General features: G+C 54.5%; 1 protein-coding gene across 1 annotated transcript in view; it reads right to left on the bottom strand.

Annotated features, from left to right (window-relative positions):
• The window catches only part of Lrp4 (low density lipoprotein receptor-related protein 4), a gene marked incomplete at its 5' end in the record, with an annotated part of 46,890 nt that overhangs the window by 11,175 nt on the left and 7,940 nt on the right, over positions 1-27,775 (bottom strand). Inside the window, 32 exon segments of the mRNA XM_013513935.1 lie at positions 458-571; positions 784-928; positions 1,904-2,012; positions 2,395-2,529; positions 2,669-2,887; positions 4,707-5,010; positions 5,307-5,532; positions 5,663-5,825; positions 6,367-6,538; positions 6,645-6,731; positions 7,057-7,197; positions 8,078-8,209; positions 8,295-8,484; positions 10,415-10,616; positions 11,645-11,750; positions 12,513-12,594; positions 12,737-12,945; positions 14,906-15,028; positions 15,343-15,519; positions 15,676-15,893; positions 17,381-17,537; positions 18,757-18,987; positions 19,285-19,410; positions 19,795-19,929; positions 20,120-20,245; positions 20,631-20,756; positions 21,420-21,539; positions 21,736-21,864; positions 22,151-22,267; positions 22,459-22,572; positions 22,757-22,873; positions 24,310-24,456. Coding sequence (XP_013369389.1) covers positions 458-571; positions 784-928; positions 1,904-2,012; positions 2,395-2,529; positions 2,669-2,887; positions 4,707-5,010; positions 5,307-5,532; positions 5,663-5,825; positions 6,367-6,538; positions 6,645-6,731; positions 7,057-7,197; positions 8,078-8,209; positions 8,295-8,484; positions 10,415-10,616; positions 11,645-11,750; positions 12,513-12,594; positions 12,737-12,945; positions 14,906-15,028; positions 15,343-15,519; positions 15,676-15,893; positions 17,381-17,537; positions 18,757-18,987; positions 19,285-19,410; positions 19,795-19,929; positions 20,120-20,245; positions 20,631-20,756; positions 21,420-21,539; positions 21,736-21,864; positions 22,151-22,267; positions 22,459-22,572; positions 22,757-22,873; positions 24,310-24,456 — 4,899 coding nt within the window.

Below are 27,775 nucleotides of genomic sequence, written 5' to 3'. Positions count from 1 at the left end.
TGAGATAGGGTCTCACTATGCAGTTCAGGCTGGCCTTGAGCTCACTTTGTAGCCCAGGCTGGTCTCGAACTGCAATGATCCTCCTGCCTCAGCCTCCTAAGTGCTTGGATTACAGATATAAGCCACCATGACCAGTTCATTTTGTTCTTTGAGATAGGGCCTCACTATGTAGTCCAGGCAGGCCTCAAACTCATGGCGACACTACTGCCTCAGCCTCCTGAGTGCTGGGATTATAGGTGTGTACCACCATACCTGGCAAGACTCGAATCCTGTTTTAGTATATACCAGAGGCCTGGCAAATCCGGGTCTGAGTGATTCTGAACCCCGAACACTGCCCTTCCAACCACTCCACTAGATGGCCTTTTGAAGGAGCACCCACCAAGAAGGGTGAAGTTGAGGCTGCCGATCCCTTAGCCTTTAAGGGCCCTGCTGTTCTGGGGCCACACATCCCACTCACCCAGGGAGCAGGGCCTGCTGTCCGGCTCGTCAGGACAGGCACACACGAAGTCTGAGGCTCTGGCAAAGCAGAGGTGGGTGCAGCCACCGTTGTTCACCCCACAAGCATTGGTCCCTGGAGGCACATAGCGGATGAGCATCTGGGCCCGGACAGAATCAGGCCTCCCGATTTAGCCTGACCCCACTTCCAGGGACAGCAGGGCAAGGGGGGAGATGGCAAGCCTACAGGCTCTAGGGCTGCCCCAAGCCTCCAGGTCACTAGCTGTCCTCTGGTGGCCACAACCCATCCTGCCGAGGGTGAGGAGGCAGGCTCGGAACCGGGCCCACCTGTCTGGCGCTGAGGGGAGACCACGATGATGTCCATGAGCCCCTCCACGTTGGCCAGCACTGTCTCCTTGCTGCGGCCTGAGTACTTGTCCACACGCTGGATGGACTTGGTCTGCCAGTCTGTCCAGTAGATCCACCTGTCCTGCTGCTCGTGGGGACGCCAACAAGGGGAAAATAGGATGTGGCTGTCAGACCCCAGGGCAGCTTCTCTGCCCATGCCCTCTGCCCAGGGACCCTCTGGATCAACCTGTGTGTGCCCTGGAAATGTCCCCAAAACCGTACGCTCCACCATTCCCTGCTCCACGCTGTACCCGAGCCGGCAGTCATTTCTGCACTGGAGTTTTCATGCTCCATGGTGATCTGTTTACATATCTGTCTGTCTGTCCCTCCTGAGGATGTTCTTCAAGGACGGCTCCCTCCCTAGCCAACAGGAGTGAACTTGGGGGTCCTCTGAGTCCCTGTCCTTAGGAAAGAGCCCTTTTCTCAGAGCTCTGGTCCATATCCTCCACTTAACATCTCCAGGCAGCTTCCTTCTAATGCAGTGATAGTGAAATTCTCAACCGGCCAATGGAAGGGGCAGTGAAGATGTCAAAAATGCCATCTAAGAGTAATTAAGATGCCCAGAGATAAATGCATTTAGTGCTTGCTATGTGCCAGGCACTATACCAAGGCTTTGGAGATACTCCTGGAGGATACCTTTAGCAAACTGATTAGTTTCACATGTCACTGAAGCTTAGGTTTCACTTCTCGTTCAAAGTCACACTTATTTAATAACACAGATCGCTCTCGGACCCGGGTCCTTGGCTCACTGAGGGCACTCAGACACTGACCGACTGGATGCCTGAAAACGCTGGCTTTAGCCACTCAGCCCTGCCTCAGCTAAGCCAGCTGCCTGAGCTCCGGCGTTAGGATCAAGCAGGGTACTCATCAGAATGCACATTCCTGGGCCCAGAGACCTGCGCTGTGACAAGCTCCAAGTGGATTCTACACACCGCCACTGAGAGCCACGCCTGTGAACACCAGAACACGGGGCTATGGGGCAGGAGTGGCGCTTGATGCCTTGGGATGCACAGGAAACGGCCCATCGGGAGGTTTAGCGGCCTCTTTCCCGAGCGCATACCTGTGTGAGCGCAAAGGGGTGTGACACGTGGCTGACCAGGACCTGCCGCAGCTTCCCGCTGAGGTCGGCGCTCTCGATCCGGTCCAGGTGTGCATCTACCCAGTAGATCCTGAGAAGAGAAAGGGAGGTGTGTGGCTGCCCTGAAGGCCAGCCTGGGAGCCCAGCTCTTCCTGCAAGGAGTGCTGCATTCCTGGAAGCAACTGGCAAAGGAGCTCAACCGACAGGGCTGTGAGCAGGTAAGAAGCACTAGGGATCCGAGTCCCCAGGCTGAAAAGGCAGGTTGGCCATTCATCAGCAGGGAGGCCCAGGAAGCCTAGCGGCCTCCGGAGTCACCCCCGGACTCCTCCTCAGCAATCTGGTCGTCCTCTGACGCCTGCTGGAATAGCTGAGCCACAATTCTTTGCTGTTGGAAAGCTTTCTATGCGCTCACTGCCCTACTCCTCTCCTCGGCCCGCCCCTTCCCCGGAGGCTGTGCGGAACAGGAGGCCTACCTGCGGGTATCGTAGTCCAAGGTGAGGCCATTGGGCCAGCCCAGGTCTGTGTTGATGAGGACTTTCCTCTCGGAGCCATCCAGGTTCGCCCGTTCGATCTTGGCAATGTGGCCCCAGTCCGTCCAGAAGAGGTATCTGGGATGTAGCAGTAGTGTCACCCCCAAGGCATGGGGAGGTGGCACCCAGAGGTGGGCAGGACACAGGGAGGAGCCAGTGCCACTCATACCTAAGCATTCCCACCAAGGGCGTCTCTTCTCCCTGGTCACAAACTTACCCCTTCCTGGGAAAGACGGCAATGGCCCGGGGCTCATCCAGGCTGTTGTTGATCAGTACTTTGCGGCAAGAGCCATCCAACCGTGAGGCCTCGATGGTATTTCGGCCCGTGTCTGTCCAGTACAGGTTCCTGGCCACCCAGTCCACTGCCAGCCCATCGGTGGTCTTCAGTCCCTGCCCGATCACCGTCTCCATGTTGCTGCCGTTCAGGTCGGCCCGCCTTTGGGAGAGTCCAGGGTTGGGTGAGTGACCGGGTGGACCAGGAATACCCAGAAACTCCTTCTGTCAACAACTGGACCTTTGCTAGACTGTAAGCTCCACAAGGACAGAGATGGTTACCTGCCAGAACCTCCCTCAGCTCCCAGTGTAATAGGTGCTCAATAAAATATCTGCAGAACAAATGAGTGACTTCTTAGAAAGACAGTGATTCCTACGAATGGGGAACTGCAGGGGTTTGGGGCCTGTATCTTGCTGGAAAACAGGTTAATCATCCCCCACCTATCTTTAGGAGGAGACAAGGATGGCTAGGGGGTGACTGCAGGAAGGCAGATTTGTCACAACCTACCTGTTCATTTTTATAGAGCCCGATACCAGGGAACTCCTAAACCACAAACTACATATTCCCACCTACTCCCACCGTGACATTCTTTTTTCCTTCTCCCCAGTACTGAGGATTGAATCTAGACTCTCATACCAAGCTATATCCCAGCCCTTTTTTATTTTGAGACAGGGTCTCTTTCTAATTTGCCCAGGCTGGGCTTGAATTTGCAATCCTCCTGCCTCTGCCTCCAAGAGTGGTGGGATTATAGTCATGCACTGCCACGCTGAGCTCAGCATGAGATTCTAATATTCCCCTCAGGAGAAAAACAAGACAAATAGCCCTATTCCCCATGTGAGAATCTCTGTCATGCTAACCTGCCCTTAGTGGTAGCACGGCATCATGTTACTGAACAGTGCTGGAATCAAATTTAATGAACAGCTGGGTGTGGTGGTGCAGGGTGCAGGCCAATAATCCCAGCACTGGGAGGCTGAGGCGGGAAGCTCTCAGTGAGTTCAAGTCCAGCCTGGGCTACATAGTGAGACTCTTCTGTTTCCAAAAACAGTAACTTTATAAATCACCATAAGCCTTGATGTTTGGCCAAGGTTCCTGCCAAGTGATAGGGCCTACCTGTCAGTGGGCCCCGGGGATCCCTGGAGCACCCTCAGGGCCCAATGCTAGATGCGGGAGGCTCTACATCCCCAGCCTAACTTTACCTGTTTTTAAAAATTTATTTGTTTGACCTATGGAGTTTCCATATACTTTTTAAAAATTATCTTGTTAGGCAAAACAAAATTTTATAACAAAATAAGAGTGTAACAATAGTTATACCTATAAATATGATCATTTCACTTAAACTACTAGTTTATCTCAGTTCACAGAAAAGAGAGGTTTTTTGTTTTTTTTTCTTGTCTTTTTGAGACAAGGTCTCACTATGCAATTCAGGCTGAACTTGAACTCACTTTGTAGCCCCCGCTGGCCTTAAACTCACAAAGATCCTCCTGCCTCAGCCTCCCAGGAGTGCCGGGATTATAGGTGTGCACCACCACACCCAGCTATTTATTTTTGAGTAAGGGTCTATCTACATGATACATGCTTGCCTTGAACTCACTATGCAGCCCAAACTGGTTTCGTACTCACAGTGATCCTCCTGCCTCAGCCTCCGAAGTGCTGGGACTATAGCTGTGTGCAACCACACCTGGCTCTATGTTTTATTTATTTATTTTTTTGAGCTGAGGTCTTGTTACATTGTTCAGGTTGGCCTACAACTCATGATTCTTTTGCTCCAGCCTCTTAAGTAGCAGGGGTTCATATCACCTTTAAACAAATAAATAAAACTTGGGAGCTCTGCTCTGAAAGATAACACTATACTGTGAAGAAGGCAGGATTAGAACTCACCACCTAAACTACCAAGTCTCTGGGTTCACTTCAGGTCAGCACAGGACATGACCCCACCTGCAAGGGACAATCTGTGTCCACAAAGCTCCAGGGAGCCTCGTACCTGATCACGTCCAGGAAGACATCTGTGTAGTACACCTTCCCGTCCACACTGTCATAGTCCAGAGAGATGACATTGTTGAGCTCGGGGACAGGGACATGCACGTCGGTGTGGTCGCTGGTGTCTAGCGAGATTCGCCGGATGGAGCCGCGGCTGGAGAAGAGCAGGTAGGTCTCAGGGGAGGGGTCGCAGGTCCTGCCGTCCGCCTTCAGCTGGATGCCGGTGGGGCAGGCGCAGGAGAAGCCAGAAGGCCGAGGCAGGCAGAGGTGGGAGCAGCCGCCGTTTCTCGAGCCACACTTGTTAAGACCTGGTTGTGAGAGGGAAGCACAGGCATTCACGCCCCGCCTGGAACAGTGCCTGAGTCTCACAAAGGAGTTTCCCAGATTCAAGTCTGGCGCGGGCGAGACAGAAGCATCTCTGAATCCTTTGGAGGTGATGGCATCCAGCCACCCGCAAAAGGAGCCCAGCCTGATCCTGGAAGGAGGCTGAGGCAAGACCCTTTCTCTCTGCCTATGCAGAGTTCCACGCTCTGGATATATTTCTGCTATGGAGGCAGCCCCAGAAATCCAGAGGCTCCGACTCACAGCCCAGGGGTCTTCTCACCCAGTGGCTGTGCCCGGTCCACAGCCTGGATGTCCATGAGGCCTGGCAGGTTGGACCTCACCAGGATGACATTGCCGCCAGTCCCCTTGTCGGCGCGGTGGATGCTACGGGTCTGCCAGTCAGTCCAGTAGATGTAGGAGTCCAGCAGGGTGAGGCCATACGGGTGCTGCACCGGCGACACCAGTGTGTGTCGACTGCCACCATTCAGGTCAGCAGCCTCGATTCGCTGCAGGGGAAGAAGGCAGGTGTGCAGGGGGTGGGGTGGGGGTGGGGTGGCTGTCAGTTGACTGGGATTCTCCAGCGGGGGGCCTCTCCCATCTCCCCAGGCTTCCAGAGGCAGCGGGCCAGGCTCTCACCTCGGTGTGCGCATCGGCCCACAGCAGCTGGGAGCTGGCCTTGTCCACTGTCAGCCCGTTGGGCCAGCCGAGGTTGTTGCTGATGAGCACGGTGCGCTCAGAGCCGTCCATGGCGGCCCGCTCCAGCTTGGCGTTCTCCCCCCAGTCCGTCCAGTACATGAGCCTGTAGGAGGGGGGACGCGCTGAGCCTTCCTGACCCCTGGGCGCCTGGAGGACTCGCAGTGGGCTGGACTCCCTGCAGAGTATGCGCGCGCATCCCTCGTCCCACTCAGTCCTCATAGGGGCATGCGCTGCGTGCTTTCACCTCCGCTACGCGGGCTGAGGGCCAGAGCGGTTAACTACAAGGCCCAAAGTCATGCAGCTGTTACACGATGAGAAAATGTAAATCCTTATTTGCCGGCTCTGAAACTCGTGCTTTTTCTATTTGTGTGTCTGTTTGTTTGTTTTGAGACAGTCTGTGTAGTCCAGGTTGGCCTCCAACTCAGTGATCCTCCTGCCTCAGCTTCCCAAGTGCTGGGATTACAGGCATGATCCACCACTCACGCTCTTAACCGCTACACTATCCTGCCACCCTCTTAAAGTCACGAGGGAGGGGAACAGCATCCCTGTGACACGGGCTCATTTTCCACTGCCTCCCTTACCCCCTCCGTCCCCCAGCTCAGCTGACCCCTCCTGCTACCCAGAGCGACAGAGCCAGCTCTCACCCCATCTCGTGATACAGCACGATGGCCCGCGGGCTGTCCAGGTTCTGCCACACCAGCACCTTCCGCATGGACCCATCTAGGTTCCCCACTTCAATCCGGTTCGTTCCAGTATCTGTCCAGTACACTTTGCGGCCGATGGCATCCACTGTGAGGCCATCTGTCGTCTGCAGCCCTGAAGGAAGGCAGAAGAGCGCCATTGCCCCTGCTGTAGGGCAGATGGGCTATTTCCCCAGCTCGGCGGGCAGACAGGAGGTACTTGGGCCAGGAGCAAGTCCCACCTGTCGTGATGATGTCCTCGTGCCGTGAGCCGTCCAGGTTGGCCCGGCTGATCCTGTGCAGCGTGCTGTCAGACCAGTACACTTTTCCTGCAGAGGGAAGGTCTGGCTCAACCCGGGCCTCCCCTCCCCCCACGGCACGCACAGCTGACTCTGACCTGAGACACCAGAGTGTGCCAGAAAGCCCTATCCCCCTCACAGAAGCAAGCGAGGGAAGTGGAGAAATATCACAGCCCTGGACAGAGAGGAACAGAGGAGAGCCCCAAGCCCACAATCCGCAAGTCCTACAGACACAGGGACAGGGCATGGGCAGCCCCCAGGCTCGGAGCAGGCGGCAAAGGTGTGGGAAAGCAAGGACGGCAGCTGCTGTCAGGCAGGGACAGCGGGCCAGGTGGGGAGGGAGGGCTGCACAGACCTTCCTGGGGGTCCACGCCAATGGCAATGGTGTTCTTCATGGTAATGTTGATCGGCACCACCACGTCGGCAAAATAAGGGATGTCCAGCGAGACCATGCGCACGTCTATCCTCCTGGCGAAGATGAGGAAACTGTTCATGCCTGTCCAGACGGAGAGAGGAAGGACAATCGCTCTAGCAGGGCCGTTCTGAGGGCTTAGAGTCAGGCAAACTGAAGCTCACACCGGGACCCTGCCAGCTTCCAGCTCTGTGATCCAAGGTAAGTCACTGGAATGACACAAGCCTGCTTCCTGGTCTATAGAGTGGGGACAACAACTGTAAAGTGGCTGTTAGGGTAAAAGAGATCATGTGCATAAAGCACTGAGCATTCGCTCTCACTCAGGTCCACAAATGCTACCTCTTCATTACTGTTATGGAAGCAGCTCTCTTCACAGGACCCTTTACCATGAATCATAATAAAGGGCTGGGGCATGGTGGTGCATGCCTGTAATTCCAGCACGCAGGAAGCTGAGGCAGGAGGATTGCCATGAGTTTGAGGACAGCTTAGGAGACACAGGGAGATCCTGTCTCAAAAAAAAAAAAAGGATGGCTTTACACTGTAGGAGGCACTCAAATTTCCCCAGAGGTCAGTGTTCAAGGGCAAGTTACCCAGTGAGAAATCTTGACTTCCAACCCCTGGCTAGCCAGGTCCTGCTTCTGGGACCATCCCACAAAGCTGTCGTGTAAGTTATGCTCTGATCAGGTCCATGTTTCCCAGATGAGAGGAAGTTGTCTTGAGACAAGAGCATCTTTGCTCATATGCAGGAAGACCTCACAAGAACCGGGGTTCCTGCCTGTCTGTGTGCTCCCCTGAGCCACCCCTGGTCCCCTGCCCTCTTCTAAGAGCTCTCAGTCTCCCCCCTAAGCCTCTGGAAGGAAGCACCAGAACTCACAATTGCTCAGACCGCACCAAAGCCCATTTGCCGAGGAGAAAGACAGCTACTTCCCATCATCTGGGGCTGTGACGCCCCCCTCTGGCTCACCTGGTGAACACATCTTGCCACCAGGCAGCAGGTTGATGCCCGTGGGGCAGGTACAGCTGAAGCCACTTGGATTCGGGGAGCGAAGACACAGGTGGCTGCAGCCGCCATTCTCCACAGCGCATGGCGTGCTCACTGTGTGAGGAGGAAGGGGTCAGTGGGGGCAGGCTAGGGGCTAAGAGGGCTGAGGAGACACCACCGCGGGCTAAGGGAAGTTCACCTGGGGGCCGCCGCCGGTGGAAGACATGGATGTCCATGAGATTCTCCAGGTTCTCCTGCAGGGTCTCCCGGTCCAGCCCGGTCAGCCGGTCGGCGCTCTGGATGCTCTTGGTCTGCCAGTCCGTCCAGTAGATGCGTTCTCCGTAGAGGGTCAGCCCAAAAGGGTGAGGCAGCTGGCTTCCGATGAGCACCTGCCCGGGGACCACACTGGAGTCATCAATAGGCTCCGACAGTAAGAGGCAGTGGGCAAGAGCTCAGCGGGGAGTCAAGGTGTAGGTCTGCCACCGCCACTCCCGCCTACCATGTGACCTTGACCAAAAAGTAATTATACAGTCTCTTGAGCCTTGGTCTACCGATTAGGACCATGATGATGCCTGCTCCAGTGAATGTGGTGGTTGTAAAAGATCATGTAGTCCTCACGTAACCTCGAAGCGTCTCAGCACAAATGGAAAAGTAGCAACTTCACGCTGGACATCTACATAACCATGCAATCAAACTAGCTCTTACAGTAGCAGAACAAGCAGACATCTGCCCCTACAGATGAGACATACTGAGAACTCAGGACACAGCTGTGCTTACTGTAGCACTCTTTCCTCAAGTGCACCATCTGAATCCAGCCTCAAAGAAACCTTGGACAAACCCAGACCGAGAGGCATTCTAGGAAGTAACTGGCTTTACTTTTTTTTAAACGCAAAAGTCAAGAAAGACAAAGAGGTCCAAGAAGTGTTCTAGATTAGAGATTAAGAGATGAGATCACTAAACACAACAGTGATCCTAGCTGGATCCTGGAGTGAAAGACAAAAAGCAATAAAAAGCCATAAAGGCACCGTCAGGAAAGCTGGTAGTGACACTGAACAGGGATTGTGGGTTATACAGTAATACTGTGTGAATGTCAGACTTCCTAGTTTTGATAACTGTACTATGGTTATATAAGAAACTGTCCTTGTTCTTAAGAAATACGCATTGGAGTCAAGGATAAGATGTTGCCAATTTAACTTCAGATGGTTCAGGAAAACAATGGTGTGTGTGTGTGTGTGTGTGTGTGTACCAACACAGAATGAAAATGGTAAAAAATGTGGGAAAATGTTAGTTACTTATTCTTTTCACCACTTTTGCAATTTTTCTGTAAGCTTAAAAGCTTAACAAAGTAAACAATAACACAAACAAAGAGATGGAATCCTCAGGGCTCCAGCATGCAGCTGATGATCAGTTAGTGTTCCTTGTGATGTTGATAGGAGAGGTGTGTGTATCCTCACTCCCAGCCCCCAGTCCACACAGACACCTAGCGTCATGGTTTATACCTAGATGGTCCCCACGAGCCTCATTGCTCAGAAGTGGGACTTTGGGGTTTTTTTGTTTGTTTTTTGAGACAGGGTCTTGCTATGCAATTCAGGCTGGCCTTGAGCTCACTTTATAGTCCAGGCTGGTCTTGAACTCACAGCAATCCTCCTGCCTCAGCCTTCCAAGTGCTGGGATTATAGGTGTGCACCACCACGCCTGGCTCAAAGTGAGACTTTGGGAAGGTGACTTCATGACGAGGTTGTAGCTGACTGGCTGCTAGGAAGCGGGGTCTGATTGGAAGCGGAGCGGCCGGGGCTGCCGTGGGCAGAGCCTGGAAGGGTGCATCTCTCTCCCAGCACCTCCATTGGCTCTCCGCTGCCAGCCTGTGAGTCTCTGGGTAAGCAAGCAGCTCTCCCCCACCAGGCCATTCCACTGTGCCTGCCTTGGAGCCAGCCAACTATGGACTGAAATTTTTTTTGTGCTGGGGATCGAACTCAGGACCTTGTGCTTGGCAGGCAGGCACTTGTGCCACTGAGCTATATCCCCGGCAGTATGGACTGAAACGTGAGCCAACATGAACGTCTACTCCTTCATGCTGTGATGCTAGTTATTGTGTCTCCGTGACAAGAATAGGACTAAGATACTCAGTTCACTTTCATCATCAACCCACAGCCCCCACCCCGACCCGGCTGCAGACGGCAGCCACAGCCTCACAGAAGCAGCATGGGCTCCACGCCGGCGGCAGGACCACTGGACCCCCGGCTCCTGTCACCTGCCAGCCAATGAGTAATGTCACTGTGGAGGCTGTCAGGGCGGGGGGTACCTGAGTGCCACCCCTACCTTCCTGTTGCTGCCGTCCAGGCCAGCAAACTCGATGGTCTTCATGCCAGCATCAGCCCAGTACAGCCGCTGGGACCCGTAGTCGATGGCCAGTCCATTGGGCCAGGTCAGGTTGGAGGAGATGATGACCTGACGAGCGGAAGCATCCATGCCAGCACGCTCAATCTTGGGACTCGCACCCCAGTCGGTCCAGTACATGTACCTGGGCACAGGTGAGGCAGGTCTTACACTTAATACCCAGTGGGATCCAGGCTACCTCGGCCTTTGGGCTTTCTGCCTATAGTAGTTACTCCTGCCTCACCTGCCCAGTCCAGCCCAAGGCTCAGACCAGTCCCTAAACACCTTGTATCACTACTGAAAGAGACCCCAGGGTCTTGATAAAGCCACAGCCCATGGCCGAAGAGTACACAATAAATGAGGCCCACTTGGGAATAAAGAAGGAAGCCAGGTGTGATGGTACACACCTGTAAACCCAGTACTCAGGAGGCTGAGGCAGGAGGATCTCCACAAATTCAAACCTGGGCTACACAGTGAGTTCAAGGGCAGTGTGAATTACACAGTGAGGTCTTATCTCAAAAACAAGGGAGAATGAGGACTAAGAAATGTTTTCTTGACTGCATGGGTTAAATAATTATGGTATTTAAATTTAACAGAACTCTACATAACCATGAAGAAGAACAAAGTGGAACTATATAACGGGAAGATATACAAGCCAATAAAAAACTCCCAAAACAATGTTATTTTTGTGAAAACCAAAACCACTACAGCTAACAAAAAGAAATATTTATATACATTTAGAAGAAATTCCATAAAGAATATACCAAACTGTTAACAATGGTTATTGCCAGAGTGAGACTATAGAGAATTTTCACTTTCTACAGACTTTTTTTGTTTTTGTTCTTTGAGATAGGGTCTTGCTACGTAGCCCAAGCTGACCTCGGACTCGGCAGTGATCCTCCTGCCTCAGCCTCCCCAAATGGTGAGATTATAGGGGTATACCACATGTCCAAGCAATGAGTTACTTTTGTAAGCAAGCAAAGATAAGACAAGAAAGCCTGTAAAAGGTTTCCTTGTCCAGAAAGGAAGCAGGGTGGCCACTGTCCTTTGGCCCCCCACAGTTGGCCTGGCTTCCTGGGCATACCCATTACACGGGCTGCTCACACTAATTAATCCCAGATGCCCTCAGGAGTGCAGGGTGGAGGTTGGGAGCTCCGAAAGGACAGCGCTCACCCGCCCATGGGTTCCACCACAATGTCCCGAGGGCGGTCCAGGTTCTCCCAGATGATGACAGTCCGCATGCTGCCGTCAGTATTGGCCACTTCAATCCGGTCTGTACCTGCCGAGAAGTCAGGCAAAGAGATCAACTCCAGTCTCGTTCCTTTCGCCCTTGGGTCCTCCATGCCCAGCAAGAGCCTCCTATGCAGAAGGCCCTCATCAAAGACTTTTCGGTAGACACACGATGGATATTTAGTTAACTGAACCATGGGAAGAAATTCAAGGTGTGATCAGTTTCACCTCGGCAACGAGCTCTGTCCTATAAGGCAATGATTCTCAAATTGTAATGGAAGAATCAGAAGAGATTGTTAAAATGCAGAATTCAAGCCTCGAAGAGTTTGATTCAGTAATTCTGGGTGTGGCTCCAGAATTTGCTTTTTTTTTGAGACAGGGTCACCCTCTGCAGCCCAGGCTGGCCTCAAACTCACAGCAATGCTCCTGTCTCAGCCTCCCGAGTGCCAGAGAATTTGCATTTCTAACAATTTCCAGGGTAGGCTGACAGACAGCGCTGCTGCTCTAAGGACCACACTTTCAGACATTTCTCTCGCCTTCCTTTCTACACCCACATGGCTAACAGAAAGTGCCCGCTTTACCTAGACAGCAGTGGAATAAAACCACAGGGCATGGGTTCATCATCTGAAATGCCTTGAGACGTTTCCAAGCACCAACTATGCCGCAGAAGTAGCTGCTGTTTGACTAACAAGTGCCAAACCCTCAGTCCTACCAAGGACTTCAGGTAGAGACGACACAGTCCAGGAGGGGAGGGCCAGGCTGCGGAAAAGAGGAGCCTCTGGCAGCCAGGCCACGGTGCCCTGGTACACACCTGCGTCTGTCCAGTACAGCTTGTTGGTGACCCAGTCGATGGCCAGGCCGGCAGGGCTCTCCAGGCTGGTATCCACTACCACCTGGACAGGAAGGAAGTCTGTGTCACCCACTGCACTTCCGCTCCAGCTGTGCAGCCCAAGCCCCGGCCGTTCCCAAGGAGAGGGTGGCTCACCCTGCCCCCCGGCCTGCGCCCTCCAAGGGCTGGGTCGCGCTGGGCCCTACCTCCTGTCCCGTTCCATCCCACTTGGCCCTGCTGATGGTATCAGTGCTGACGTCGGTCCAGTACACGTGGTCATCCCGGGAGTCCCAGTCAAGGGCCACAGCGCTGCGCACGTCAGCCAGTGGGATGACATCGTCGGACAGGTCCTCTGTGTCGAAGCTGATCCGACGGATGTCCATCCTTCGGGCAAAAAGCAGGAACTTGTCAAGACCTGATCAAAGGCCGAGAGGGATCTTCTTTTAATGCTCTACATCCAGTAAGAGTGACAGACACACTCGCTCAGCTGGGCGCCACCTGGCTCAGTCACACTTCCTGGGGCCTGGTGCCCTTTGCCCCCTACTTTTCATACCATGGTCCCCTCTGAGTCCTGGGGGGCAGAAATGGACTTTGCCAGGGCACAGAAGGATGTACTGCTTGGGAGTCTGTCAGCTTTGCCTGAATTTTTCCGCCCTCTGATTTCTCACAAACATTTCAGGTGCCCTGGCTGGATTGGCTCCGACTCCCTGGCCCTGTCCTGGTCTGTCTGAGTACATTCCCAGAACACCTGGGCCCTGGCATCTGTAGGGTCCTGGTTGCAAGATCCCCACAGATATCCAAATCCATAGATAGTCGAGTTGTCTAACATGGCATGGTGTTTGCACACAACCTGTCCGCATCCCTCTGTGTACTTAATTTGTTTGGTTTTTGTCGCAGGATCTCGCTATGTAGTCCAGGCTGGCCTAGAACTCACTATATAGCCTAGACTGGCCTTGAACTTGGGATCTTTCTGCCTCAGCCTCCCAGATTACAGCCAAGTTATAGCTATGTGCCACCATATCTGGTACCAATTTTTTTTTTTTTTTTGAGACAGTGTCTCACTATGTAGTTCCGGCTGGCCTTGAACTCATGATGGAGCCCAGGCTGGCCTTGAATTCACCGTGATCCTCCTGCCTCAGCCTCCCGAGTGTTGGATGACAGGCCTATGCTATTACACCCAGCTGGTATAACTTTTAAAAAATGTAGTTTTGCTATATAGTTGTTTGAATGTACAAGTACAGAATTTACAGATATGGAGGGCTGACTATATACTTTTCTACCCAGAAAGGTACTTCCTGCCTAATTTCACCAACTCTGTCCAAGCTCTTGCACCTCACAAAAATAATAGAGCAAGAGCTGGGCACAGAGGAACACAAAAGGAAAACACATGGCATGAAACTAGGCTCTCAACCAGTGTGTCTTTGAATGGCCTCTCTGAATATTTTCCCTAAGTGCATTCTCTGGAAAGGACACAGGTCCTGGGAGAATCTGATTCTAACCTAATCTAAGAGAGCTGGTGGGGTTCACGACAGGCAATAAGGTATGCAACAGACATGGATTATCCCAGGCCCCTCGCTGCTCAGTCCACATGCCTGATCACTCCTCTCTGGACTACTCTCTGCAAAAGTCACCTAGGCTGTGAGCGCTCCAGGGTCGGCCTGGCAAGGTGATGACCCTGTGGGGGGGTCACTGGAGTGGTCCAAGAAGTGACGGGGATCCCACCATCTCTCACTGGTTAGACACATATTTACCCACAGCCTCCATACAGAGTATCATTAGAGGTCTTTTCTTTTTTGTTTTATTCATTTTTTTAGGATTTTTTTCTTTTTGGTGCCGGGAATCGAACTCAGGACCTTGCACTTGCCAGGCAGGCACTTGTGCTGCTGAGTTATATCCCTAGCTATTTTGTTTCTTTTTGAGACAGGGTCTCACTTTGTAGCCCAGGTTAGCCTCCAACTCCCAGTGATCCTCCTGCCTCAGCCTTCCAGGTGCTAAGATGACAAGCATGCACTATCACGCCCAGTGCTAGAAATCTTAATTCTGACTCCCTGGTCTAAGAGCTGAAAGAAAATGCTCAACAGGTAAAGAACTGGTCCTCTGGTCCCCGGGGAGCCCAGGGGTGAGATGTCCTGCTTGGGAGAATGCACCATAAGCCTGGTAACAGTTGTTCATCCTTGACTGGGCGGTATCCTGAGTGCAGCTCATAAACTGCTGGGTCCTCGGTGCCCAGCTTCAACATAGGATCCCTGAGCCTCTCAAGTTCTTTCTCTGCAGGGGCTGGCTCGGGAGTCCAGCTCCTCCCACCAAACCTCTCCCTCGTCCCTTCTACCCACTCTCACGAGGCCCCTGGCGAGTCAGGGGTCCCAGTCACTTACTCTGCGCACATGCATGGCTGCTGATCTTGCGGAAGCCCGTGGGGCAGGCGCAGGTGTAATTCTGGCCGCTGGGCAGACACAGGTGGGTGCAGCCTCCATTGTTGTCCCCACAGCGGTTTTTCCCTGCTCAAAGAGCACAGAGTAAGAGGCTCAGGTAAGACCAAAGGTTTGCAAAGGTAGCCAGGGAGGGAGGAAGTGTGTCCTATTACTCTTTCTATCTGCCCCAGCCACTAGCGCAGTGAGTTCCTGCTACCTAGGAGATGCTCTGGAAATGCCTGCATGAATTAGCAGAAAGTCCAAATCTTGATGTTGTAGTGCCCTAAATACCCAGCAGAGGGAGCAATGACCCTCCTGCATGCCAGCCCTGGACACAACCCCCTCCCCGCCCCAGGAAATGGCAACTAGGCAGGACCAGCAAGACCCAAGGGGCGTCTCACCTGCAGGCTGGCGCTGGGGGTGCAAGGTGTGAATGTCCATGGGGAAGTGCAGCTTGTTGCGAATGATCTCCTGGTTCTTCCCAGTGAACTTGTTGGCACTGTTGATGCTCTTCGTGTGCCAGTCTGTCCAGTACAGGCTGTCTTCAAACACAGTGATGGCAAAGGGGTGCGGGAGGCCTGGGGACCGTCCAGAGAGACGTCGGTCCAGACACGGCCTGCGTGGCCCTGGGCCCACGCTCGGCAATGACACCCACCTCGCCCTCTGCCAAGGCATCTGGGGGGCAGGGACAGGAAACAGGATGAGAGGTGACGGCGGCCGAGGGAGGGACTCACCCTGACTGATGACTGCCTTGCGGTGACTCCCGTCCAGGTTGGCCCTCTCGATGACGTGGTGCTTGGCGTCCACCCAGTACATCCGGCGCCCGGCGTAGTCGATGGTGAGGCCGTTGGGCCAGAAGAGATGGGTGTCGGCAATGATGCGCCGTCCAGAGCCGTCCATGCTGGACGCCTCGATGCGGGGGGTGTTGCCCCAGTCTGTCCAGTAAATGGTGCTAGGAGGACAGAGTGGGGGACTGAGGCTCGGGGGCCGGGGACAGACAAAGATTAAAGCAGGATAGTTACCAGAGCAGAGCCTGCTAACCACTTAACCCAGGGGGTCACGACTGCTGCCAGAGAACGCTTCATATTTATAAGATTTTACTTATTTGAAAGAATTCTTTTGGCAGTTGAACCCAGGGCACCAAATCCAGGCCTTGCCTATGGTAGGCAACCCCTCTATCACTGAGCTACATCTCCAGCCCTAAAGAGTGTTTTTTTGTTTTGTTTTGTTTTGTTTTTTTGGTCTTTTTGAGACAGGGTTTCACTATGCATGGTCTTAAGTTCACTTTGTAGCCCAGGTTGGCCTCGAACTTGCAGTGATCCTCCTGTCTTCGCCTCCTGAATGCTGGGATTACAGATGTGCACCACCATGGCTTTTTGTTTGTTTTTGGAGACAGGGTCTCACTATGTAGTTTAGGCTGGCCTTGAAATTGTGGAGATTCTCCTGCCTCAGCCTCCTGAGTGCTGGGATTACAGTTGTGCACCACCATACCTGGCTTGAGACAGGCCCTTTCTTTTTCATCATGAGCTCTTCTGCTGTCTTGTCTAATTTACATATAACTTTTCACACGCATACCTCCCACACTATCCACCCACCCACTACACAGACACACACAGTTTCTAAAACAGCTGATACACATCTGCAAGCTGTTACAAGATGTCCCTTTGTTGCCAGCGCTAAATTTTTAAAAGCCAAGAGCTAACAACTTCCATTTCAACAGACTTCAACCCAGTAAACTTTCCTACTGCCTTTTTAATTGTTTTCAATTAAAGATAATTTTTATCAATTAGCTTCACTATTAACTTTTTAATTATTTTAAATTACTAATAATTTTTATTAATTAGGCCAACCCTATGAGCTAATAATAAGAACACTAAGCACTTAAGCCTCACCTAATGCATGTATTATATGCCATTTAAAGGGTATCATCTCGATGGTCACACAACTATGAGGCAGAGGCTTTTTCATTTCTTTCTCCTTTTTCTGTTTTTTAATTTTGTTTTTTTGAGACAGGGTCTCACTCTGTAGCCCAGGCTGGCCTCGCTCTCAGGGAGATTCTCCTGCTTCAGCCTCCTGAATGGTAGGATTACAGGAGTATACTACCGTACCTGGCTTTTTCCTTTCTTTTTTTTTTTGTTTTTTTTTCCCCTGTACCAGGAATCGAACTCACGACATCACACTTGCCAGGCAGCCGCTGTGCCACTGAGCCAAATCCCCAGTCCCGCTTTTTCTTTTTTTAATTACCAATTAACCAGCCCAAGGCCACGTGACCAGTTGCTGCAGGTGCAGGACGCTGGACCAGCAACGTCTGGGGGCAGAGTCTACCTAGTTAACAACACACATTGAGGACCGCCCCATAAAGCCCTGTCCAGGTGGCCTGGACACAGTCCCTCCCAGGCAGCAAGAAGAATCTGGGTGCCTAAGACACAGCCCACTCACCCCTCCATGGGGTGCAAGGCGATGGCCCGGGGCTTCTCCAGGTTCTGCCACAGTAACACCTTCCGGTGGGCCCCGTCCAGATTGGCCACCTCGATGCGGGACGTCCCTGAGTCAGTCCAGTAGAGTTTGTCATGGACCCAATCCACAGCCAGGCCCCCTGGGGAGAAGCGGAGGTGGGATGGTCTCAGGGACCCAGCCCGGCCCTCTGTGCCTTGGTGGTTGCTGAGAACCCTGCACAGAGCAGTGCTTGGCTGGGGCCTGCCGGAACCACACTACAGCCACTGCCCAGCCGAACCGCCAGGGCCCTGCAAGCAGGGCGCGTCCACCCCGTGACAATGAGGAGACGCAGGTGGTGAGCAGTCCAGCAGCTGCCCCAAGGTGCACATTTCCCCCTCATAGAGAACGCACCCTGCCCCACGCATCCAGGGTGCCCCAGTGTAAACTGGGGGTTTGCAAACTGTCACCTAAGGCTCTGCAGAGGCATTTCCGAGGTTCCCAGGACATCTGAGCCAACTGACACCAGGTTCTTTCCCTTTAGGGCAGCTCTGAGGGTGGAACCTGGGGTCTGGTGCCTGCTAGGCAATCTATCACTGAGCATGAGCTGCAGCCCTCAACACGAAATTCTGATCCACTTCTCCTGCTTTTCCACTAGCCTGAGACTGCCAAGGTAGCTGTTGGTATTTTTTAAATCTGTAAAACATCGATGTACTTATCCAGGTGAATCAAAAAAAATATTTTTTTTCTTGGCAGTACTAGGGATTGAACCCAGGGCCTTCACACTGAGCTATAACTCCAGCCCTTTGTTTTTCTTTATTTTGAGACAGGGTCTGGGCTACATTGCCCAGGCTGGGCTGAAACTTGCAATCCTCCTGCCTCAGCCTCCAAGAGCACTAGGATTACAGGTGTATGGACTCACTATTTTTTTTTTTTTCTTTTTTTGGAGACAGGGTCTCACTATGTAGTTCAGGATAGCCTTGAACTCACAATGTAGCCCAAGCCAGGCTGAGACTCATGGCAATCCTCCTGCCTCAGCCTCCTGAATGCTGGGATTACAGGCGTGTACCACCATGCCTAGCTATATTCTTAATACTAAACAATCAAAATCAGAAGTAAACCGGATGCTGAGGCTAATAGAGGACCATAACTATTAGCCATAAACTCCTGATTCTAACTATGATAATTATCCAAGTTCATGTCTGAAGCTAAAACAAAATAAAAAAATCAATATATACTAACAAATACTTTTCCCACAGGTATCCCACCCAGGGTTTCTCTGTTAGAGAGATGTTCCGGGGCAGGTTTGCAAATACCCTACCGTGCGCACATGCGCGCGCCCACACACACACACACATACACACACAGGGCCTCCGCCCTACCTGGGCTCTCCAACCCGGTAGACACCACCTCCTCCACGTTGCTGCCATTGAGGTTTGCACGCAGGATCCGGTCCAGGGTGACGTCGGACCAGAAGACGAGCTCGCGCCGGTGGTGGAAGTCGAGGGCAATGGCGTTCTCCAGGTTGTTGAGCAGCAGCGTGTACTCGGAGCGGTGCGGCAGCACCTGCCGGATGTCGATGCGGTTGGCGAACAGCAGCACTGGCTCTGGCCCTGGGGCGCGGCATAGAGACGGGGTCCACAGTGGGCAGTTGGAGCTGCAGCCCCAGCTCTGCAGCGGGTGAGGGGCCACCTGACCCTTTGACTCCCCAACCTGCCGCATCCACACCGGAAGAGGGGAGACTCCCCTCCCCCGCCTGCCCCCGCAGCTTTCCTCGACATCCAGAGGCAACCTGCAGCTCTGTGGTACAGAGCGGGAAGTCTCTCTGCCTCCGAGTGAATCCCTGACTCTGGGACACCTGGCCTTTTTCTGCCTTGTGCTTGTGGCCAGCTGGGGGGCCGGGTCCTCACCCAGAGCCTTGCAGCTGCGCCGGTCGGGCCGGAGCTCGTAGCCTGCTTCACACCAGCACTGGAAGGCTCCTTCACTGTTGGTGCAGCCCTGACTGCAGTACCCCTCCTCGGCACATTCGTTCACATCTGTGAACACGGGCAGGGTCAGGAGGGCTGCCCCTGCCATCCCTGCACCCCAACTCCCCGCCTGACTAGCTGTTTTCCTGGCCAAGTTCCCATCCACTTCCTGGTCTGGTGGAAAGCATAGGTAGCAAGTAGTTAAGGGCTTTGGGGTTGTGCACACCTGGGCTGGAACCCCAGCTCTGCTCCTCGCTAGCTGTGTGACCTTTGCTAAGGTCCTGGGCCCCCGGCTCCCGCTCTGTGCAAAGGGAGGGCTACCTGCACTCCTTAGTTTGACTGCGATGCATGAAACAAGGTTGCACCCATCCAATGCCTGACTCAGAGGAAACAATCGCCTACCTGCTGCCCCCACTCAGCCTCCTGTCCCGGTGCCCCCCCGGCCGCGCTCACCCTGGCACGCACGTCCGTCCTCTGTGAGCCGGTAGCCCGTGTGGCAGGTACACTGCACTGCCCCTCGCACCATCTGGCACTTCTGGGCGCAGCCGCCGTTGTTAACGTTGCAGTTTTCTTCACCTGTCCGGGGCCCTGTGCCAGCCAAGCCAGAGTTGGGACTGAGCCCAGAACCCTCCCCTAGACAGCTGCCTCGGTTCCACCCGGGCCACGAAGACCAGCTCCCAAAGCTGCGAGTGGCCCTGGGGAGGATTCCCTGGGAAGCCCTGGGGTGAGGTTCAGCCACAAACTTCCGGCCAGCCCCGAGCCCCCGGGGGACACTTACGGCAGTTCTGCTGTGGGCTTTCGTCGCTGTTGTCTCCGCAGTCGTTGACCCCGTTGCAAAGCTTCCTCTGCCCAATGCAGCGCCCGTTCCAGCACAGGAACTGATCAGAGGCGCACTGGGGGCTTCCTAGAGCGGGAGAGGGAGCAGAGACAGGTCACTGCAGGGCAGGGCTCGGGTCAGCTCAGGACAGAAGCCTGTCGCTATCTAGGGCATAGCTGCAGTCAGAGGAGACTCTAGGAGGGAGGGCTGGGGTCCGAGGCGGGAAACAGCTCAGAGGAGGCCCACTGAGCGTCTGCGTTCGCCCAGGGGGAGCAGAGCTCCTTGGCGTTAAGTGTGAGCGGAGGAGCGGCCCTCAGCCCCGAGCCTGTGTCCCGGCCACGCTGTCGTGCTCTGCGTGGCTCTGAGGCTGTGGACTTGTATCCTGATAGAGCCTCCCCGCGCACCCTCTTGCCACCATCTCTGCACCCCAACTGCAGGCTAGGGGCCCTCGGGCAGTCCCCGGAGACCCTACCTGTGTTCTCACAGTTCTCCTCGTCACTGTTGTCGGCACAGTCATCCTCCCCGTCACAGCGCCAGGACAGGCGGACGCAGCGGCCGGACCGGCAGCGGAACTGTTCCGCCGTGCACACGGAGGTGGCTGGCAAAGCAAAGGGGTAATGAGAGGCTGGCCCTTCTTCGCTCTGCTGCCCAGGCTGCTCTCCTGGATGCCAATGTCACAGGACACTTCACTGCCATCTGCTGGAAAACTGCCACGATGAGTCATCTGCCATGTGGCTGGCATTCCTTTGGACATAGTGCCTCTGTGCAGTGCACGACCCTACGAACTGTGCATGGTGGTTGTTATGGTTTAGATCTAGCAGTCCCCCGAACTTCTCTCATGTGTTTGGAAGGTGACAGCCATGAGGGCTCTGTATTCATCAATGGGTTCATTATGAATGAGTGTAGTAGCAGAATGTGCTCTAGGAGGTAGGGCCCAGTTGGAGGCGGGGCCCGGTTGGAGGCGGTCACTAGGGGCGTGGCCTGGAAGCGGCCTTCTTCTCCCAGGCTCCTCCCCGTCTCTCTGCTTTCTAGCTGCCCTGGATTGAGAGCCTTTTCTACCATGGCCCTTCTACCATGCCTTTCTTCTTGGAGCACGGACCGAAACCACAAGCCCAAATAAACCTGCGCTCCTTGAAGTTGTGGGTGCCAGGGGTTACTTCCCAGTGACGAGAAGTGACGAAGACGGCGGCCCAGTCCACCATGCCCTCCAGCAGTATTGGTGGTGGCCCGGTTGGCCCCTCTGCCCGGATCCCCCACTCACTGCAGTTGCGCTCATCAGACTGGTCGTCGCAGTCGGCGTCACCGTCGCAGCGCCAGCCCGCGTTGATACACAGGCCACTGTCACACATGAACTCCCCGGAGCGGCAGGGCTGGTGGGAGGCTGAGGGGACAGAGTCTTTCGTCTCCAGCCTGTCTGTGCGGCGTCCTGCGGTGCACCCGGGGACCCCAGCGCCGGCTCACCCAGCACCCCACCCCCTCCGCCTCTGCCCAAGGGACCTGGGCACCCGGAAGCCCCTCCCCTGAGCTCCTGCCCGCCTGGCACCCGCACTCGGGGGCCCCCTCCTCCCGGCACTCACAGCAGTCAGCCTCGTCCGACCAGTCCCCGCAGTCATCGTCGCCGTCGCAGTGGTAGATGTCCAGTATGCAGCGGCCGTAGGCGCACTGGAACTCCTCCAGGTTGCAGGGGGGCGCAGGCACCGCCGAGGCTGTGGGGGACGCAGGTGCGGACGGTGCTCAGGCCCGGCAGGAGGGGCCAGAAGCCTCGTGGGGCCCCTGAGTGACTGTACCTGGGCTCCACGCGGGCGGCCCCTTTTCAGGGGACCAACAGGAGCCTCCCCTGCCCACCTGTGCGCCTGCTCCTCCCCAGCTCGGCCCAGGACCCGCGACAGAACTGTGCTCTCTGCCGTGACAGGTGCTGCTCCGCGCGGCCCGGACCCGGGGTGGAGCCCTCGGCCCTCGCCCAGCCCCACAGCCCGACGCGGGGCCACTCACGGCAGCTCTCCTCGTCAGAGCCATCTTTGCAGTCCGCGTCCCCGTCGCAGTACCAGTGCTCTGCGATGCAGCTCCCGTCGCTGCAGCGGAACTCCTTGTCCGAGCACTTGCGCATGTCTGGGGGTGCGAGGGGGCGGCGTGCTGAACGGGCCGGGACAGCGCCCCTCCCGGTCCTCCCAGCCGGCCGGCCTCCCTGGCAGGACGGGGCCGGAGCCCACGCGCCTGGGCATCTGGGCGCCCTGCCCTCCTGCCTTCCTCCCCGCAGCTGCTCCAGATGTCCGGGCCGCCAGGGTCCTCTCCCCGCTCACCGCACTGCTCGTCGCTGTTGTCGCCACAGTCATTGTCGCCATCGCAGTGCCACAGGCTCCGGATGCAGTAGCCGTTCTGGCAGGGGAACTCGTCCTCCTCACACTCCCGGGGGGCTGCGGGCACAGAGCAGCAGTCAGGAGGCGCGCAGAGCTGGCAGCCCGACAGAAAGGCTTTGGGAGAGTCTGGCAGCTCCGTGCCACCCCTCGGGGACAGACAGGACAGCACAGAGTCGGAAGCCCAGGGCCTCTGGGGCCGGGGACTTGGCTTTCTCATGGAGAGCCCTCTCCCAACACTCACGGCAGTCCTGCTCGTCAGAGTCGTCCTCGCAGTCGTTGTCCCCGTCGCACACCCAGGAGCGGCGGATGCACTTGCCATTGTCACAGTGGAAGTCCAGCGGGGAGCAGGTGGGCAGCACTGGAAGAAAGAAGTGAGAAGGGTGAAGGTCAGGCGGGCCACGGGGGCTGCAAGCCTTCACACCCTGTTCCCGCCCGTGTCCGCCTTCAGCCCTTCCCCGGACCCCTCCCGTGACCGCACGGCGACGGATGAGGAGCTCAGCAGAAACTTCCACCAACCAAGGCTGAGCAGGGAATGTGGCAGGGATCCGCAGGGCGGTAGAAGAACCACCCAGACAGCTCTACAGGCAGACACTACAAAGCAGTAGGAGAGCCAGGTGCTCTTTTTTTCCCCCTTCCTCTTCTTGCATGATGACTGACATTTCTGGGCTCGATTTCCAGTTCTAGAACTCATTACTTATCACACTGAGCAATCGTTTACCTTCTCTGAGTGGTGGTTTCTTCGGCTGTACAATGGGGATAATTACCCTCTGCTGGAAGAGGTCTTTTGAGATAATGGATATGAAAATGAAGCATTCATCCCTGGTTAGGGTTAATGAAGTCCAGGTTGTAGCCTGGCTCCCATTAGACTAATTAGCCACCCTCAGACATAGATGCTGTAGGTGAGAGACTGCACCCCTAAGCTGAGACAACTGGCTTGGCAGCAATATTTATATATACAGAAGACAGGGTACCCTGTTACTATATTAAGGGAAGAGAAACATTAAATAGAGTGAGAGCTGGGTGTGATGGCACAGGCCTTTAATCCCAGCTCTTGGGAGGCTGAGGCAGGAGGTTCTCCACATTTTGGGAGCCAGCCTGGGCTACATAGTGAGTTCAGAGCCAGCCTGGACTACACAGTGAGACTCTGTCTCACAAAAAAAAAAAAAAAAAAAAAAAAGAGGAGGCATTTAAATGAATGAGATTTTCTACAAAGTTTACATTATTTACAAAAGGTGTGATTATACAAAATGAGAAACAGGGAAATAACCTGCACCTGTGTATAATCCATACATTTTAAAATATACATGTATTTCAATAAATGCAGAGCAATTTAAAAAGACCACCTGTGGTTTCAAGGGCATTTCCTTCTATACTTGTTACAACATTTGTTTTATTGGCAGCAGAGGTATAAACCACTCTACAAAAATACGGGACAGTTGGAGGTATATATGTTATCTGTCACACTAGCAGAAGTCTAACTCTCAGTGGGCTGTGGTGGCGTACACCTGTAATCCCAACAGTCAGGAGGCTGAGGCAGGAAGATCACCTCAAGTCTGAGACCAGCCTGAGCTCCATAGTGAGTTCAAGGCTAGCCTGAATTGCATAGCAACACCCTGTCTAAAAAAAAAAAAAAAAAAAAAAAAAAAAGAGAAAGCAAGCAAGCAAGCAAGCAAGCAAGCCAGCAGAGTTCAACGCTCTGAGTCCAACTCAGTGGATGGACAGAATGCTCTACAAGTCTTGTCCCCGGTCCCCCGCCAGGTGCTCTTCCATCCCCACTCCAGGGGCAGTACTTACTACACCCGTCCTCGTCGCTGTGGTCCCCACAGTCGTTGTCTCCGTCACACTGCCACTGGGCGGGGATGCAGGTGCATTCACCGAGCGCGCTCACTGTGCAGGTGAAGTGGCTCCGACCACACGCACACTCCGGGCTGCTGGCAAGGCCTGGGCAGGGGAAGGGACCGGGGTGGGCTCAGCTCCTGCTCAGACACAGCCCATCTGTGGGTAAGGGAGAGGGGCCTGGTCCAGGGGCACTGTCCCCCAGGAAAGTGTCTCCACAGTGACGCTGCAATGTCATCAAGCCTTCCTCCGGCTTGGGGCTCACAGGCAGCCCGGGGACACTGCCCCGCCAGGGCTTCTTCCATGGTACCTCCTGATGCCACCTGGGGGCTGAGGCTCAAGGAGCAAGGGAGCAGGGGACAGAGGGATGATCTGGAGAAGCCTCCCAAACAAGGTGGAGAAACAGATGCTTTTGCCCACACCCTGGACTCGGCCCTGGCAGGTTGGCCCTGCAGGGCTGGAAATACAGTGGAAGCTAAGGTACACTCACAGGAAGCGGGAAGCAGCCTGAGTTCCTCAGGCAGACCTTCCCTGGAGGAGGATGAGCAGGAGGAGTGGGGTCGGAGGTGGAGGGGATTGCGCCAGCCACCCTAGGCCTTCCTGTCCGGGGGGCAGGCTGCAACGCAGAGGAAGGCTGGCAGCCTGGCCCTCCCCAGCCTCACTCACGCAGCTGGGCTTCCCCACTGAGCATCCAGCTATCTGCCTGGCCAAGTCCCATGACCGGCTGCGGCGCCCCCTGCCCGGTGTGCCCAGCAGGATGCCCCGCGATGGCGTGTGAATGGCTCAGTGCCCCTGCTCCAGCCTCAGCTGGAACAAAGGGTTCTGCCAGGGTCACTCTCCCCCTCCCAGCGTTCATCGGCCCCGCTGGGCTGCTCGCAGCTGGGGAAAGAGGGGGCCAGGCTCAATGATCATCTCCCCCTTGCTTTTTTTGCTCTTCTCCCCTCAGGCTGGGCCGGAGTGGGTAAGAGTCATTTCTAAACTGCCACTCTCTTCCTGTACTATGGACCCGGCCCAGCTTCTCTCTCTCGATACACAGCCTTGCTTCCTGTGACAATTACAAGGCCTGGCCTAGGGCTCAGGGCCTAGGATGAAATGGGGTGCTGCTGGGACCCCCAAAAGTAAGCAGAGTGGCACAAGCCTATAATCCAGCACTCGGGAGGCTGAGGCAGGATGATCACTATGAGATCAAGGCCAGTCTGGGCTACATAGTAAGTTCAGGGCCAACCTAAACAGCACAGTGAGACTCTGTCTCATAAAAACAAAAATAATAATCACTTCTCAGCCTTTTAGCTAAGATCAAGTGTAAAAAAACAAAAATAAGGCCAGGACTATAGCTCAGCAGCATGGTGCCTGCCTGGCGAGCACAAGGTCCTGAGTTCAATTCCCAGTACCAAAAAACAAACAAACAAACATAAATAAATAAAGCAGAGAGCCCTAGGCCCCCTTCTCTCTGCTTCAATCCCAAGGGGAAGTGTGAACATAAGGCAGAGCTTCCTAACGAAGGATGGATGTGACCAACCTTTGGGATATGTGATTCCCTGAAGCCACAGGTAACATGTATGTTTCTGCGGAGAGAGAACCACACACTCCTACCAGAGCCCATCGGAGGTCTGGCCCCGCGCACACGCACACACGCACACACGCACACTCACATGACCAAGTACGAACTCAAAAGGAACCTCCTGCTTTAGAAAAGGTACAGCATTTCCTGTGAAGGCGAGGGAATCCACTTGGGAGGCACGGCGTCCTCCAGACCTTACAGGAAGGCCCAGCTGCAAGGCCCGAGCTCCTTTCTGCAAACTCGGGCAGATTCTTCCCTGCAGAGGCATCAGCAACCCAGCAGCCCAGCCCCCAACCCATGCTGTCCGCCTGTTGCAAGGAAACTAAGAAGAGACGAGGGCTTCTCTTGCGCCGGCCCTAGGCACAGAGTCTGAGGAACAACTGCATGGCACTGCACCCTTCCAGAGAACCCTGGCTGCGTTGAACAGACAAGAACACTCCTTGCAAGGATGTGACACGCAGGTCCCCTCGTGGCAAGGCCGGGGGAAGGGCGCAGGCTGAGGCAGTGGCTCTTGGCTGGGGATGCTTTTGTTCCGCAGGGGACATTTGACAACATCTAGGGACATTTTGCCGGCATCGCATAGAGAAGCCGGGGCGATGTACAGTGCACTCCAAGACTTGGCTGCAAATGTCAACAGGTTGAGAAGGGCTGGGAGTGACAGTGCCCCAGAAGGAAGCTCAAGGTAGAAGGGGATGAGGACAGAAAAAAGAAGCAAGCAGAGGAAAGCACACAGGAGCTGGTACACACCGGCCTGGGCTCCATAAACCCTGCGCAGGTCACTCAGCTCCCTAAGCCTTAGCATCGTCCTCTGGGAAAAGAAAGAAAAGCCACAAGGATTAGACAAGAAAACAAAGGTGAAAGAAACGCACCTTTCTCAAGGCACGCTGCAGGTGCTCAGTAAGCGGAGTTCGAGAGTACAGGGATGCAGGGGCTACATTTCCCCCCAGACCTTTGATTTTTAAGAACTTGAGCAGCAGGATGGGGACAGCGAGATCGGTAGTATCCTGGTGCTGCTTGCACGTGAGCAGAGTACAGGAGGTAGACAGCCCCACCCCCACTGTGGCTGAGTGATAACAGAAGTCCTGGTTCCCGGTGCTGACCTGAGGAACAAAACATTCCACAGGGCGGGCACCCAGCAAGTTGCAGGTGGCTGGAGAATCGTAACTTCCGGTTTGTCAGAGTCACTTCTGAAGCCAGCAGTGCAGGCTGGGCAGTCAGCGGCAAGGAAGCCCTTGTCCTGGGCATTCATACAGGAAGCAGACACATTAGACTCCCAAAAGCCGGATTTTCTGAACAACTGCTGCCTTCTGGGGTCCCCAGGGGTAGAATTCTGCCTTTTTTAGTTAAACCCTGGCTGTGATCGGAAAGGGCAGCTTTTAACCCTTTTAAGAGACAGAACGGTGAGAGAAGAAAGACAGCATTTGGGTGGCCAAATGCAGAGCCTTCACTTTAAGAAGCACTCAATCAGAGTCCTCAGCTATGTTTCGGCCTTGCTCGCTACACACTCTCTTGCTCCCCAAGGCGTTGACCCTTCCACAGAACACACATTCTGGACGCAGGAGACTAAGGTGGAAATCCTGGTTCTATCACCAATGCTGCAACTTTGAGCACGTTACTTAATATCTCCAAGCCTCACTTTGTTTATCCAGCAAATGGGAGTAAGCATAATTCTACCTCAGAGGGTTTGGGGAAGTTTAAATAATCTGCACAGACTTCTCAGCACAGGGCTGGCACACAGCAACAGCTTCATAATAATGCAATCATCTGGGGCTGGGGATTTAGCTCAGCGGCAAAAGCGCCTGCCTGGCAAGCGCAAGGTCGTGAGTTCGGTTCCCGGTACCGGAGAAAAACCAAAAAAAAAAA

Source organism: Chinchilla lanigera, unplaced genomic scaffold, assembly GCF_000276665.1.
Source record: "Chinchilla lanigera isolate Chin_1 unplaced genomic scaffold, ChiLan1.0 scaffold00021, whole genome shotgun sequence".
Classification (NCBI taxonomy): Eukaryota; Metazoa; Chordata; class Mammalia; order Rodentia; family Chinchillidae; genus Chinchilla; species Chinchilla lanigera.
This window is presented reverse-complemented; position numbering and strand designations above follow the sequence as displayed.